Source organism: Colobus angolensis, unplaced genomic scaffold (genome assembly GCF_000951035.1).
Source record: "Colobus angolensis palliatus isolate OR3802 unplaced genomic scaffold, Cang.pa_1.0 Scaffold249, whole genome shotgun sequence".
Lineage (NCBI taxonomy): Eukaryota > Metazoa > Chordata > Mammalia > Primates > Cercopithecidae > Colobus > Colobus angolensis.
The window spans coordinates 929,025-945,863 of record NW_012115699.1 but is presented as its reverse complement, the minus strand read 5'-3'; the positions used below and the strand labels follow the sequence as shown (position 1 = coordinate 945,863).

The following is a 16,839-nucleotide window of genomic DNA, read 5'->3' as shown; positions in this document are numbered from 1 at the left end:
AGGGGATTAGTGGCCCTTACTTGACAGACATGCAACGTGCCTAATGAAGGCCTGAGGCCTCAGCCTCCCTGATGAGACAGATCCAATCAGCCTTCTCAATTATTAATCTTCAGAGAATCCCTGCTGTTTTAAAAATGTACCCAGGTTTGCTTTAATAAGGTATAAGAAGACACACAGACACAGAAATGACTGTCATCAAGGAAGTTTATACTCATAGGTCCCCAGAAACAGGAGGCAAAGCACACTATGCAGGGGCCACATGGAGAAGCACCAGGGTCACTCAGGATGCAGAGGGAGCAGGGAATTGTGGGCAGGAGTGCTTATTGTGGTTTCTATTGTAAGGAATGAGTGAGGCAGGGTAGGCAGGCTTAGGATTGGCTAGTTTGAGTAATTTCAGCAGGCTTTGGAGTAAAGAGGCCATCTCTAGTTGTCTGGTGCCTGGCCCTAGGTGATTAGGACAGGGGCAGGGAGATAGTGGCTCAGAGTATAAGAGCCCTGGTCTCTCTCCTCCTTGAAAAACTCTTCTCTCCCACTCCCCACAGGAAGCCCAGTCCCCTTTGACATCTCCCCACCTTCCTTCCTCTCCCAAAGAGGAACTAGGCCATAACCTCAAGTGAGTGGGGTTGAAAGATAGGCTGAGGGTAAACCAAAGAACGCACAGCCTTCCTCCATTCTATACAAAGGGATCTCAGGCCACTAAGGTCAGACAGAGCTGAGGATTATAAAAATCATAGGTCTGCCTCCCAAAACCTAGAAACCAGAAGCTATGAGCTGTACAGGGGTGACCCAGAACAGGACATCTGTGAAGTAATGACTGTCCTTTTACTGAGTGAGGCTTAATGTGATTGCGTGTGTCATGGTTATCATACAGTTAAGCTACATGATTATGAATAAGCCCATTTCTGCAATAACAACATATATTGGTACAGACAGGTCTTTATTGTTGACATATTTTCTCATGTCATCCTTGTAGCAACCCTGAGGTAGGTTTTTATTATCCCCACTTCACAGATGAGTAAACTGATGTCCCTAGGTTAGGTTACTTGCCGAAGATCACACATTTATTAATGGCAAAGCCACTGATAATTCCAAACCCAAGGGGACTCTTTTGAGTAGTTCACAGGCTGCTGCCAAGGAAAGCAGAGGAGAAAACTTCAAAGGGGCAGGACTGGATCACTGACTGGAGCTTGAGGGGCTCAAGCACCAGGGATGAACGAGGCACATTCACAGGCCAAGACCAGTACTGAGCAGGAGAAGCCTAGAGCATGTGCGAGTGGTCAAGCAGGAAGAGGTCTTGAAGTTTGGTGAGAGTTGACAATGTCATCAAATAAACACAGAGCTCAGCTTCCAGGGACTGGAGGAACAAGAAGGCCTCCAGCAACTACCAGTTCAGGGACTGGCCACAGTCAGTCAGACTCAAAGAGAACTGAAAGGCAACAAGTCTTCCAGACCCAGCAACCTCCGGCATCTCAGTGGTAACTCCATTCCAGCAATCACTCTGTTCCAGGCAGGGCAAGGCCAGGGAGAGCTGCCACAGAGTGACACCATCCTAGCTTGATCTTAGTGCAGTGACCTCAGGGCAGTGGTCCTTTAACTTTGTTAAGGCCTTGAAAATCTGACAAAAGCCATAAAACCTCCCCCACAGAGATATACAGACACACATGTACAAACAATATTTTGCATACAATTTCAGGGAGTCCATGGACCCCAGGCAGGGGGGACTCCTGCTTTAGGGCAAGGGTGTTACCCTGAGTAAAGTCACTGATTGTGAACCTATCTTTATACTGCTTGTGTATCCTATGACTGTTCCCCTTCTGTTGTTCCCTAATCATCAGAATGCTGTTAATTTTCAATGGGAGCCAAGGAAATGGGGTACAGCCTACACTCTAGCCAGAGAAAGCAGCTGTGACATGGCAGTGGTGGCAGCCAAAGGGCAAAAACAAAGAAAAAGATGGGGTCATGTGTACTGTTGCCCTTCCCACCGGGAAAGTCACTTTAGGAGCTTTACTCTATTCAAATTTAGAATAAGGTTGTGGGGCAATGGGGAGAGGGGCAGTGTTTCAGTTCCTTTTAGAAAGGAAAGCCATTCCCTCTATGGCTACAGGGTCTAAAGTTCTGCAGGCAATACCCCTATTCCAATCTTCTCCCTCCCCATCCCTCATAAATATTCCTAAGCATCAGCCCAGTCATTCATGCACATGTGGCCAGGTCTCCTATGAACACCATGTATTTACACGCACTCATTCATGGAAGGAAAACTGAGGTGGGGAAGATCTCAGGGCAGAGACTTCATGTCACAACATGGGGATCATGCACTCCCCACAGAGATTCAGATAAACTTGAAGAATAAGCAGAACCACCCTAAGGACTCAGTGCACATTCGCCCCCAACCACCTCCAGGGCTCTTCCTTCTGGCCAGGCTCCAACCAGAAAGCAAAGTCATAGCTATGCCTTGTGCCCCATCCCCAAAACTAATGGGCCCAAGATAGGGGGCCAGGGATGAAGGGTCACAGGGGTTCAGATGTTGGGCAGAAGCCCTGACTGCTGCAGAAAGCAGTTCTGATCTCTCATGGCAATCGGGAATCAGGCAAAGGTCTGGCCCCAAGCCCATCCAGACTCAGAGAGAACAGACACTAAAGTCCAAGTAATCACTCATACTCAAAGAGAACTCAGAGGCTGGGATGGTCTTCCAGGTCTAGTGACCCCCAGCATCTCAGTGGTCCCTCCGTTCCAGTGATCACTTATACACTAGTGGTCATTTGCCCAGCTCTAGATGGATGTTTCATCACATGTGGCTAGAGGAGCCCCAGTTAGCCGAATGTGGGCTGGGCTTGGGCAAGGATCAAGCAGGAAGGGTGGAGAGAATCCACCAAAGCCACTGCCCCTCTTGGCCAGGGCCAGGGGCAACCGCTCATCTTCAGGAGAGGGGGAGGGAGGGTCTTGGCTGTAGCTTGTGGTCCCAGAAGGTGGAGCCCCCAGGTCCAAGCCCACCTTATCTCTAGCCAGAAGTTCCCTCTGTCGCCGTCGCTGCTGACGCCGACCAATCAGAAGGAGAGTTAGGGATGCTGCGAGAACTCCCAGGAAGAAGCCAGCCAGTCCTGCCCCCACTGTGTGGGCCCGGCTCGGGGCATCTCGCTGGCTGCCCCACACCAAGCTGTAAGCTGCTACCACACGGGCTGCCCCACCCTCCTGACATTCACAGGCATAAGCACCCATGGCCCCTGGGGTCACCTCCACCTCCAGTCCATCCCGCCGGGGGGTGAGTACAGTCACTCCACTTGGCTGGTGCCACACACAGGATGCCCATGCTGAGCTTGGAGAACACGGCAAGACCACATGCGCAGCTGTAGCCACAGGAACTTCAAACACTACTGGACGTTCTGCGAGAGACAGCAAAGGCACAAAAGGAGGTGAGGCTAAAGGCTGGAGGTGTGATGAAGAAAAGTGTGGGGTGATGTCAATCATTTGAAGGGGCTATGGAGACTAAGCTAAAAAGGGGATTCCCAAAGAGGCTAAGGCCCAAGGTACCTGGCTGCCACATCTTCCAAGATCCAAGGTTTAGAATGGTTCCAAAATGAACAACTCTCTAGCCCCTTTCCATCCACTCCACCCACATTTCCCTAAGCCATACAGACCACACAGACCTCCAGGCTCTTTGGGACACAAAGAGGAGACATCTGCTGACTCTATGTCTTGGACCAACCTATAAAGAAGAGAATGCTTGGTAAATCCAGTGTCAACATTCCCTTCAACCCTCCTCAGTATTACTGAAGACTCCCTCATTCAATACATCTCCCATCATCCTAGAAATCACTCTTGAAATTATCAGTCAAGTTTCTCCTCATCACCAAATTTTTCCCTAACACCTCTTAATATTACTCATGACATTTCATGCATGCATCTTTCTAGCAGACCATGGATAGCTAAATTTGCACTAGGTCTGTTGGAAAGATGTTTAGTGGGGGTGCTTTAAAAGAAACAGAATCTTCTAAGAAATGAACTTGGTTCTCCACAACCACAAGATTTCTCCAGGGAAAAAAAAAAGGATAAAAACTATAGGGATTTTTTTTCTCTTATTTAAGAGAAAGAGCAAACTCCTTTTCTGTAGAAGCTAATCAAAATTCCTTTAGGGTCGGTGACGTGATTTTTTGTTTCCTAAAAGCTGCTTGTCTCTACAAAGGAACTCTTCAATACTGGTTGATATATACTGGCCTATGTGTTATTTGAATGGATCTGTTTCAAATAGCACAGTCCTGGTACTTCCAGGATTTGGGTGGACTATATCTGATGGAGGATAGCAAGATGGACTGCTCACTGCTGAACTCTCTGGCACCACTCCCAGAGGCCGGGAAGTCAATGATACCCCTACTAGGGTTGTCGGTGAAGGCCAGGTAAAAGGTCTGAACACACAAAGCCTCAATCAAACACAGACTCATCCGAGTAGGAACTCCTTCAATATGAATTGAGGTCCCTGAAATGAGCTCCAAGACTGATATGAATAGATGGAAGTTTCTTGGGTAAAACCAAGGTTGATTAGTCTAGCTGAGAGTGAGGAACACAGGAAGACCACATGTACAGCTGTTGCCACAGGAACTTCACAGTCATGTTCTTCTCCCTTGGATGAACTGAGGTATGGGAAATGTACACAAAAACAACCCAGAACACTGGCATAAACACACACCCCACACTCTCCCCCCTCCCCCTACTCATGTATACCTTAAGGGAATCCTTGAAGCTCAAGTATAGAGGATATCTAAGACCAGTGAATTATTATTTTAATGGAAATTAAAACAATAAAGGACAGAATAAAGCCCTTGCTCTTGTCTTAGATGTTTAAAAATTCTCCCCCAGAAAACTAAAAGACCAGGTTAAAGTTCTTAACCAAAAATGCAAAGCTGGCCAAGCCTGTCATCCAAGAATTACTTTATATCCCCAACTGGCAAAAAGTCAAGAATCTGATCAAGGGATGGCATAAGATTTTACACTTATAATTCAAGACAAATATCAGAAAAACAAAATTAAATGTTATGACTATTCTAATTATATGTCAGTTTTTTCTTTCATATCTAGCCCTACAGATCAGTTATCATTTTAAATATTTCACTCTGTTTTGACATGTGTGAATTAATCTGTTTTATTCCAAAAGACAAGTACTTTTTACCTCTAAAGAATGTGTAGCCATGGGGTTCTGTAATATTCTGGGGTTCTGTATATACTTGAGGTTCTGCGGTATACAAATATGCTATAAATTAACTGGACTTCAAAATAGGAAATCTCAAGGTCAGTTTGCAAAAACACTTCCGAATCAAGTGATTAAAAGTACTTTGCTGGAAGATCTCAATGATTAAAAGATACTTAAACATATCAACCAATTTTAATTAATAAGCATTATTTGGATACTGACATAAACTATTTCTTAAATATATGCAATTGAAGAAATCAGAACATTGACTGGATATTTGATGACATTAAGAAAGTAAGTTTTTGGTATGATAATGGTAATATGGTTTTTTTTTTAAACCCTTGTATGTTAGAGATACAGACAGAAAGATTTATGGATGAAGTGAAATGATGTTCAGGATTTGCTTCAAAATAGTTGGTAATGAGTAAACGTACTGAAGAGACAAGACTGACCAGGAGCTGATGGTTGTTGAAGCTGAGGGATGGATGTATGGAAATTCATTACACAATTCTCTCTACTTTTGGATATGACTGAACTTTCCCACAATAAGATGTTTTTAAGAGTCCTGGGCTAGGCGGAGTGGCTCACGCCTGTAATCCCAGCACTTTGGAAGGCCAAGGCGAGTGGATTGCTTGAGGTCAGGAGTTCCAGACCAGGCTGGCCAACACAGTGAAACCTCATCTCTACTAAAAATACAAAAATTAGCTGGGCGTGGTGGTGGGCACCTGTAATCCCAGCTATTCGGGAGGCTGAAGCAGGAGAATCGCTTGAATAAGGGAGGCGGAGGTTGTGGTGAGCCAAGATGGCATCACTGCACTCCAGCCTGGGCGACACAGTGAGACTCCATCTTAAAAAAAAAAAAAAAAAAAAAAAAGTCCTTATCTAGTAGAGATACATATTGAAATATTTAAGATGAATATGATATGATGTCAGGGATTTGCTTCAATGTGACATATGCTTTTAAGCTGCTAAATGGAAAATGGATGGTAGGAGCTCAAAATGGTCAAAAGAAGACCAATTAGATTATTAGAGTAGTCCAGTTAAGAAGCGATGATGGGCCGGGCGCGGTGGCTCAAGCCTGTAATCCCAGCACTTTGGGAGGCCGAGACGGGCGGATCACTAGGTCAGGAGATCGAGACCATCCTGGCTAACACGGTGAAACCCTGTCTCTACCAAAAACTACAAAAAACTAGCCAGGCGAGGTGGTGGGCGCCTGTAGTCCCAGCGACTCGGGAGGCTGAGGCAGGAGAATGGTGTAAACCCGGGAGGCGGAGCTTGCAGTGAGCTGAGATCTGGCCACTGCACTCCAGGCCGGGTGACAGAGCGAGACTCCGTCTCAAAAAAAAAAAAAAGGAAAAAAGAAGCGATGATGGCTTGGACTAGAGTGGTAGCAGTAGAGGTGGAGAGAAGAGGGTGGACTAAGGACGTTTGGGGGCTAGAATCAGTACAAATCATAATACGATGTGGGCAATTGCTGGCTTGAGCAATTGGATGCATGGAGGTCCCTTTACTGGAATGAGGAAAACCAGAGGAGGAGCATGTGAGAGAAAGAAGAAACAACACCGCACACTTTGATTTGCTAAATTTGAGTTGCTTATGAAGCATCCAAAGGGAATATCAAGTAGACAGTTGGATGGGGAGTTCCACAGTTCAACTAGATATATTTGTGGTTGTCATTAGCAGTCAGATGGTATTGAAAGTAATGAGAATAAAACTGCCTAGAGAGAGCATGAAAGTGTAAAGAGAATGGGTGCAGGACTGAACCCTGAGGAATATCAACATTCAGTAGTTGGATGGGAAAGTAAAGGAGAACAAAGAATGCAGAGTCATAGAGAGCAAGAGTGAAGTATTTCAAGGAAAGAGGGAGTGGACAACTGTGAAAACACTTCCAAGAGCTCTTGTAAGATGAAAACTAAGACGCGTCCACTAGAGATAGCACACTGTCAGGTCAAGGCAGGACCAGCAGAGAGGCAAGGACATTGATGAGGTGACACTAGATGGACAAACAGATGAGTTAGTATGGACTGACAGAAGGACACACGAGTGATGTAGACACTAACAGACAGAAAAAGAAAACAGCCTCTGGCAGGGCAGCATTAACAGATGAGAAACATAGACATATGGATGGGACAGAGCCCTGGCACAGTAAGCAAGAAATCCAGGCAGCTACACTCACCCTTGGTGCTCCCCAGCGTGGGCCACACACTCATCCAGTCGGAAGCTCCAGGCACAGACTGGGTCCTGGGCCAGGATGCATTCTGAGCAGCTCTGGAGACGGCCACAGTTGGTTGTATTCACTTGTGTCACCTCAGTACGGGAGCCAACCAGGAGCCAGCTCTACAAAAAGGGAGTGGGGAAGGGGAATACACTGGATCTCCCAGACCTCAGGGTCACAAACTGGCTCTGGACTCAGATGTCTCCCCAACAGATTCTCCAAAATCTACAACTCACGTGGTACAATTTCATGTTCTCAACTGGCTGTGGCTCTGGGAATAAGGCCAGATCTTCAAGAACGCTGAGCTGAGCTCCGATCCGCACTGCTCGATGGAGGTGTCCATCCTCTAGGGGACAGGAAAGGAACAATAATAACGACATAATTGCCCCTGTGCCTGGGACTCAGACGTATATATATTACAGTACTCTCTCTGTGACGAGAATGTGTATGCACTAGGTAGGCAACCTGCTTGACCACTAAATATACCTGTCCCCAGGTAGAGCACATCATACTCTTTCCCTGAGAGGCTGGTCACCCTGTGGGCCACGACTCTGAGATAGGCTGTATCTGTAGTGACCAGCAGGGGGTGGCCATCAGCTGGAAACACTGGCCTGTCCATGAGTGGGTGGTCCCGGATGAAGGTGAGTACGCGGTCAGGCAGGGAGAGAGATGAGCCAAAGTGCCGGAGCTTCATGTTGTTGGTGATGCACTAGAGGAAATACAGGGCTGGTGACAAAGTTTCCCAGGAACAGGACATGCCAGTGATGCTTGGTGGGGCTCTTGCCTTAATAGCAGCTCTCTACTTTAGGCCTAGAATGAAGATCTGCCCCCTCACCTCTCCAGGTCTGGGCTGGGGCACATCATTGTCCATGACAGGCAGTCCTCTGTTGCAGTCATGTTTTAGTTCTCTGAAGGGACCGTTCAGCACTGTCCGAATGTCTTGTGGTCGGAAGGCACAGACAGCAGAAATGGCAGCCCCCTCCCTGGAATTCACAGGTTGGAGCTGGATATCTGGAGGGGTCTGGGGGACAGCAACTTATCCCTTGTCAAATGAGATAACCCCCGAGAAACACACAGCGAGCCATGCAGCCAAAGGCAGGAGAGCCTGCCCCCTCTGGAAGAGACAACACTGACATTGTGCCAACCCCACATATCTCCCACCCTGTAACTCTCCTCCACACCAAGACCCCTCACCACTGGGAAGAAAAGATGCCATAAAAGATGGGAGTCCCTGCCCCAAGCTCAGGTCGAAGCACAGCAACATCCTGCAGGACACTGGAGGCCCGGCCATGCTCAGGCCCTGGACAGAGCAGGTCAGCTTTCAAAAACGTCGTCCATCTCTGCTGGAGGGTCTTCCGGCCCCCAAGGTCCCCCTGGGGTGACGAACACATGGGAGATTCTCTTTAGATGACCATCATTGGACAAGGAGCATGGAAACCAATTTAAGTTTCCTTCTGACTTCAGGGCAGACATAGACAGATGCGGAGACAGATGTATACAAATGCAAGGACAGGGAGCCACACAGAGTAGCTGCAGGGATAATGAGATACAGGGGTGAAGGGGTCACAATAACAATGACAGTGACTAAGTTAACTGTGCACTTATAAAGTACTACATTATGTGTTTTACGTAAGTTACCTCATTTAATACTCAAACAGCCCTCACAGACAGGCATCATTATTATCCTCTTTTTATAGACAAGTTTCAAAGACACTAAAGAACCTGGACAGAGTTGCAAAGGCAGTTAAGTGGTGGGTGGAGCAGGGACTTGAACCCTGGTCTGTTACCAGTTCCTCCCTTTAACCTCTACACTAGTCCACATCCTGTAGACAGTGTGTCACAAGGGTAATTGTGGGTGTCAAAGAGGCCAAAGCCTCTCTCTCACATTCCTCAAGCTCCCAGAAGAGAAGTCAAGGCAGAGAAAATAGGAGACACAGGAGAGATTTAAAGACAGAGACCCAAAGAGGAAAAGATAAGACAGGGGGACAGACAGAGCAGGAGACGACAGACAGACAGCTGGAATGGGGTCTCACCGCACACACACGGGCCACCCGTGGGACTTTAATGCGCTCGTATGAGTCAAATGCTCGGGAAGTCTCCGTAAAGAAGAAGTAGATTTCGTCGTCTCCATCTTCATCCCCCCATTCGGCTGGGCTCAAGGCCACGGCTGCGACAAAGGCTGGGGCTGGGAATACCAGTGGCCTCAGATCCTCACAGACACAACCTGGGACTTCCCAGACTCCACCCCATCGGTCCCCCCAGAGGACCCCTCTCCCTCTCCCCACCATTCAGCCAGGACGGCAAAGTGTCTGTCCGAATCCAGTCCTCGGCACGACCCACTGCTCGGGTGATAATCGGCTCCGTCCCCAGGTAGTTTTTCACAGTGGCAGCATAGAGGACCCCCCCTGCAGGGCGACAGGGAGGAGATGGGATATCAGTGACCCACTGAGGGAAGCAACAGAGGTCACAGGCAGAGTAGGGCATAAAGCAGGGCAGCGACTCTCAGGGACTAAGCACCCATGAGTGCCAGACACTGCTGAGCACATCAAAGGCATTATCGCAATTAAGGAAATCTAGACATAAACTGCTCCAGGGCAGTCAGGGAAACCAGCATTAAGAAAATACTGTGTGGAAATGTCCATGTGTATGAGAATAAAGGCGTCCCTCATAAAAATCAAGCTTGTTTCTCTTGGGCTTTTTTGTTGCTGTTTCAGTAACCCTGTAATGTGCTGACTGTACTGTGACTCTCCAAAAGGGGAGTAACAGGTCCCCATCTTATTTAAGTTGTCCCACTGTGGTAAATGTCTCAGGGAAAGAATGTTCTTTCTGAACATTAGTGGGCATACACTGCTTTAGAACAAGTCACAATTTTAGAGAATACTAGACTCACTTGGGGAAGTTATTTAAATGCAGATACCTGGGCCAGCAATTCTCATTCAGTAGAGCTGGGGTTGGCTAAAGAACCTGCATTTCGAAGAAGCAATCAGAGTAATCGGATGCAGGTGATTCAGGACCTCACTTTGAGAGATACTGGCCTAGGAGATGAGTGGAGATTTCACAGGCAGCCAGGAAAGGCAACAAGGAATCAGGTCCTCCCTCCTAGTATAGTGGAGGGGCAAAGATGCTTGCTCCAGGGATAGTAGGGATTGAGCAAGAGACAAATCACGGACACTCTGGGAAGGAAGTTCAGCTCTGTGGGTTGAATGGGAGAGAACTGTAGCCACTCAGAGTACCACCACCAAGGGGTCTGACACGAGTAGGAGGAAAATGAATCAGAGAGTCGTACCAAGTCATGAACACCCTGGGGGTGTGCTGAGTATCAGAGGCACTCTGGAGAGAACAAGGTGGTATGCCTTCACGAGCTACTACGTACAAGGAACTGTGCCGGGTGCTAAGTAAATCCCTGGACCCAAGAACCCCCACGTGAGTCAGGAAGACAAGTGTGTAATCAGATTCCGGGAGGCACAGACTAACACATATGGGGGACCCAGCTATATCTACCTGAGGGAACAGCATCTCAGAGGCAACATGTGAGCTGGGTATGGGAATAAGAAATTTGCCAGATGGAAGGAGGACTTCAGGGAGGAAGACAAGCAAGCAGTGAAGAGGGGAGCCATGCTCAGCCATGTGGGGGCAGAGGGGCTGCTAGGCAGGGCCAGTGAGCAGAGAGGAAGCTGGAGGTGTGGGGATGGGCACTCTGTGGTTAGTCTGCTCTGCCATGCCAGCAGATATGCACTTTACCCTGCAGGTAAGCGTAAAACTGCAGAGACTTTTTTAGGAGGAAAGTGATATAAACAGTTTTGTTTTTAAAAAAGATAATGCTACTTAAAAGGCTATTCATACAGTCCAGGCAAGAGTGAAAGGCCCAAAGTAAGGCAGAGGCAGAGGAGATAAAGGGGCTGGATTTGGAAGGTATTTCTGAGGTAGAATCCATTAATAGGATTTGAAATTCATCAACTGAATATGATATCAGACAGAATGGAGTAAACCAATGTTTCTCAAGGTTTCTAGCTTATAAGACTGATGATAGTTGGTGGTGACATTATTAACCAAGACAGCAAATGATAGAACAAGGCCCACAAAACAGGCAGCTGGAGAGGAAATGAGTCCACTCGTTGCACATCCTAAGGCTGAAGTGCCTTCAGGATATTGGTCAGAGATCCTGGAAAGCAATTAAGGGAAGGGCCTGGGAAACAGGGCCAGAGACAGCAACTTGGGAGTCATCACACTTCATGCTTAAGTCATGACATGAAAGTCATAGCCAGGGAAAACAGTAAAGCCAGATGAGAGCCCTGGGGAACACTCCCATTTAAGGGGAGAGCTACCAAAGGCAACTGAGAAGGTCAAGTCAGAGAGGCTAGAGAAACAAGACAGGCTGGTGTGCTGGAAGCAGGTGCATGAAAGCTCAGCCAGAACCACAGGGCTCATGCACGCTGGGGGAAGCAGTAGAGAGTGGGGGGCCACTTGGAGGGAAGCATGATCATCCTGGGGTCACAGATGCTCCAGAGAAGCAGCATGTCTCAGGCACCAGAAAGGTAACCAGCACTGAAGAAACACTCTACGCAGAGAACAAGAGGGCCAGAGCCCTACAAGGGCAGCAGTGCAGGGTTGAAAGCCTTTTGGGGTGGGGAAGTGAGACTATTCCATTATTTGCAATTTTAAAAAGAATCCAAGTGTTTGGGAGCCAGGAAGACTTGGGTTTGAACCCTGACTACTTAGTAGTACTATGATCTTGGGCAAAGCAACTTTCTAAGCCTCAGGTTCCTCAAATGCAGAATAGAGATAATGCCATCTTCCACTCAGAATAGCGCTAAGGGTTAAATAAGATAAATAAAGAGCCCTAGCTAAGGCCTGGCACATGGTTGACATTCATTCACGTTAGCTCCTTATGAAACTTCAAAGGGCCATATGCTCGATCTGCCACCAGAAGAGGAGGAAGCTATACAAAGATATTCCATTCCCTTCTAGAAAATTTCAGGAAAGAAAAACCAAGTATTGGTCAAAGGTCCTGGCAGAAAATGGAACAGCAAATGCGCCAACCCTCTGTACTTCCAAGGGGGAAAAAGTTGACACAGAGGCCAGAGTTTGAAAATGTTCCCTAAGAGCATGACACATTAAATGCTCTAAAATCAAAACCCTGGTAGAAGCCTTGTCATGGATACCCTAAGAATAGGAGATGTGGTAAAGCAGATGCTGGGATCATGACTTGGTATGTAGGGTTGGAGAAAAACAATCATAAATATTCTGGAAACAGTAAAGGACCACAGATAACTATGCAAAGACTCAGCAGTAGATGGAGGTCACAAAACTTCCTAAGTGACCAATGGGGGAATCAGCAACACTGGAGCCCAGAAATACTGAGAAGTGCGCAGTCACTCAGAGTGGAACAGCCAAGGATCAGCAGGAGGGATCAGACACTTTGGGAGGAAGTAGCAGGGCTCCAGGTGCCCTAAGAGTACCAGGGAGCTTGCAGCACATCTTACAGACACACACACACACCCCTACACAGCAGAAGGAATAGCAACCATTACAATATTGAGCATAGGAGTCCACAAGATCACCACATGCCCTGGCCTCTTCAGGACACTCTCAATTCCAAATATTGTGATTGTGATACATTGTTTATATAATAACACTGACCATACAACTGTTTGGCAAATTATTGCTGAATGGATCAAGGCCACATCTGCCATTGGCGAAAGATGATGTGCAAAAGCGAGTAATTCCCACAGTGATGAGTTTGCTCAACAAGCAGGTTAGAAAACATCACCAGGAATAATTCAACCCTATTTTTATTTTTTTAAAAAAATGTATATATGCCTGCAAGCATGGGAAAGATTATTCATTGAATAATCCTTGTTTCTTGTAGTTAGCATCTTTTACTTTTATAGTGCAAAAAAACTAAGATATTTTCGTTTTGAAAATAAAAAATAAAAAAAAAAAGACATTGAAAGCCACAAAAGACAAAGAAACACACTCAAAGAAAAATCATAATTGTGTGTAAAAATAGATCCCAACTTGCCAGATGGAAAGCCTGTAAACATGCGTCATGGCAGTGAATATTTCTCTACAGCCTGGGGGTTTAAAATGTCCATTCTGGCATCAAAATGCTTCCTTTTAAAGGAGATTTACAATAGGAATTATCAGTTCATTAGTGTGTGTTTGTTACTGTTTGGTTTGTTGTTGTTGTTGTTGAGACGGAATCTAGCTCCGTTGCCCAGGCTGGAGTGCAGTGGTGCTATCTTGCTCACTGCAACCTCCGCCTCCCAGGTTCAAGCAATTCTCCTGTCTCAGCATCCCAAGTAGCTGGGATTACAGGCACCCGCCACCATGCCCAGCTAATTTTTGTATTTTTATTACAGACAGGGTTTCACTGTGTAGACCAGGCTGGTCTTGAACTCCTGACCTCGTGATCTGCCCACCTCGGCCTCCCAAAGTACTGCAATTACAGGCGTGAGCCACCACGCCCAGCCTACTTTTTGTTTTTAAGACAGGGTCTCACTCTGTCGTCCAGGCTGGAGTGAAGTGGCGTGATCAGCCTCAACCTCCTGGACTCAAGCAATTCTCCCACCTCAGCCTCCCAAGTAGCTGGGACCACAGGCATGCGTCACTATGCCTGGCTAACTTTTTTTTTAAAGACCTTAAAGGCCTTTTTTTTTAAAGGCCTTTAAAGACCCTGTCTTTAAAAATTAAATTTAATTTTAAATTAATTTTAAATCAATCAAATTTAATTTAATTTTTAAAGACAGGGTCTCAGTATGTTGCCCCAGCTGGTCTTGAACTTTTGGCCTCCCAAATTGCTGGGATTACAGGTGTGAGCTACCACATCTAGCCATGTACATTAGTTTTAAAAAGCTGATTTTGTTTTTTTTTTTTTTTTTTGGCCGGGCACAGTGGCTTATGCCTGTAATCCCAGCACTTTGGGAGGCCGAGGTGGGTGGATAACCTGAGGTCAGGGCTTAGAGACCAGCCTGGCCAACATGGCAAAACCCCGTCTCTGCTAAAAATACAACAAATTAGCTGGGCGTGGCAGTGCGTGCCTGTAATTCCAGCAACTCGGGAGGCTGAGACAGAAGAATCGCTTGAACCCAGGAGGCGGAGGTTGCAGTGAGCCAAGATCACGCCACTGTACTCCAGCCTGGGCCAGAGAGCAAGACTCTGTTTTAAAAAAAAAAAAACGGATTTTTTTTTTTTCTTTTTTTTGAGACGGAGTCTCACTCTGCCGCCCAGGCTGGAGTGCAGTGGCCGGATCTCAGCTCACTGCAAGCTCCGCCTCCTGGGTTTACGCCATTCTCCTGCCTCAGCCTCCCGAGTAGCAAAAAACGGATTTTTTACATGCCCTGGCCTCCTTTCTTCTTCCACTCCCTTTTCTTCTCATGGTCAGACATTTTTCAGGATAGACAGCTCCTACTCAAAAAGTCTTTTCCTTATTTAAGGATTGAGCCAGCTGGATACTTTAAAAAAAATTTTTTTAAGCCTATTATTGGGCATAATTAGATGAATAGAGATGCAGTGTTGACTCTACCTTTCCCTCTGTCGGGCATGTAGGATTTCTGTAACCGTCTTGTTTTCATGTGTGAATGCTAGTCTCAGAGATTTAAGAGGTAGACTTGGCCTCAAAATGCTGGCAGCATGCAGTGCATCTGGAACATTTGCAGAGCTCCTTGGCAGATGCATTCATCACAAGATACAATGACACCAAAACCATACGATAAAAACACAGGATGGGTTCCCAAAGAGAAAGAGCAAAGTCTTCTGCTCTTCTTGATAGAAACCCTATCCATTATATGATGTGATAGGGAGGCCGAAAGACGACTGACTGCTGTCCCTAGCTTGGGTACCTGAGTGAGTATGGCACTATACACTCGGAGGAGGGAAGACTGATGGAGAGGCAGGTTTGGGGGAGGTGAGTAAAGATGATGAACTCACTTTGGGGCATGATGATTTTGAGATTCCTGTGGGACATTCAACTGAAGATGTCTGGAAGGCAGTAGGATGTGTGGTCTGTACCTCCAGGTAATGTCCAGGAGGCAGATGCAGATTTGGGAGCCAACAGAATGCAATGGAAACAGAAGCCACGGGGCTCACTGAGATCACAACTACATAGAGTGAGAAGAGAAGAGGCTCTTAGGTAGAAACCCAAGGAACTCCAACATTTAAGAATGAGCAGAAGACAAAAGCCCTATCAAGAAGGCTGAGAAGGAATCACCGACGTTCTTATGCTAACGTGAATGTCAAAATGTTCATATTTTTCCAAATTAGAACAGTGCAAATAAAGACAAGGAGATCATTTTCTTAATTGTATCTAAGTACAGTACAGATAAACTTCATATTTGAAAATAAGATTTCTGAGGCTTTCCCAAAAGAAACAGAAATACCAATAAACACATGAAAAATTGTTCAACCTCACTAACCAATCAAATATATAAATATCATACTGGACTTTGTAGAAGGTCACTGTTTGTTTGTACATATTACTTGGGACTGGCAAGAGTGCAATGGGACAGGTCCTTTAGCCACTGCTGGTAGGACTAACTGGAGAGCAGTTAATTCGTCCAAATCCATCAGGCACCATCAAAATATTTACACTTTTACACCTAGCAATTCCACTTTTTGGATTGACTCATATGCAATTAAGTAGATTAATGCAAAGAATTATGTAACAGGATTCCTGCTACAGCATTATTTATAAAAACAATAATTTTAAAATTTGAATGTATAATTACATAGAAATAATTAAATAATGCTACATCCATCTATGTATGCAGTACAATTTATGTAATTGTATGCAATTGCTAAAAATCATGTTTTGAAGAAACAATTTCTATGATGAGAAAATACTCAGTATACAATAGTAAATGAAATATACATAATTTCAAGTTATAATAAATACACAGACACATAGACATAGTAGAAGAAAACACTCAAAATACTCCAAAATAATAATAGTGGTTACTTGGTAATGATAGAATTACAAATAACATTTTTACTTTTTTCTTTATATATTTCTACATTTTCTCAATTTTCTACAATGCACAGTGTAATTTTTATAAGTTTAAGTAAATACTCCTATTATATTCTAATCATATTTTCATTATTAAAAGCACTTTTCATTTCAAAATACTGCTATTATCTTTAAGGACTTTTTTTAGAACCTAATTGGGAATTTTGGTTCTAATTCTTATATAATGTTACCACTATTTCTATACTGCTATTTTCAAAACAGAGGTAAAGTAAGACATAATGAATCATTCTAGAAAGCCCCAAGTAGATGCTAGCCCTTAGGTCAGACCAGGAAAAACTTTTAAATTGTAACCCTGTAAAGTAATAACTGCAGAAGAAAATGTATAATATTAGTACTGACTATGATTTGGGTCTGAGATAGCTAGAGACAGAGTTTCCACATTAACTGAAGCCATTAGGAAGTGAGTTCTGGCCGGGC

General features: G+C 45.4%; 1 protein-coding gene across 1 annotated transcript in view; it reads right to left on the bottom strand.

Annotated features, from left to right (window-relative positions):
* Positions 1 to 918: 918 nt before the first annotated feature.
* SEMA4F (sema domain, immunoglobulin domain (Ig), transmembrane domain (TM) and short cytoplasmic domain, (semaphorin) 4F) overlaps positions 919 to 16,839 on the bottom strand; it is a 27,927-nt gene continuing 12,006 nt past the window's right edge. The window contains exons 6-14 of the mRNA XM_011946138.1: positions 9,683 to 9,802; positions 9,431 to 9,582; positions 8,592 to 8,770; positions 8,233 to 8,380; positions 7,884 to 8,106; positions 7,634 to 7,743; positions 7,359 to 7,519; positions 3,645 to 3,703; positions 919 to 3,380 (exon numbers count right to left, since the gene is read on the bottom strand). Coding sequence (XP_011801528.1) covers positions 2,770 to 3,380; positions 3,645 to 3,703; positions 7,359 to 7,519; positions 7,634 to 7,743; positions 7,884 to 8,106; positions 8,233 to 8,380; positions 8,592 to 8,770; positions 9,431 to 9,582; positions 9,683 to 9,802 — 1,763 coding nt within the window. The 3' untranslated portion in view covers positions 919 to 2,769. The remainder of the gene's footprint in view (positions 3,381 to 3,644; positions 3,704 to 7,358; positions 7,520 to 7,633; positions 7,744 to 7,883; positions 8,107 to 8,232; positions 8,381 to 8,591; positions 8,771 to 9,430; positions 9,583 to 9,682; positions 9,803 to 16,839) is intronic.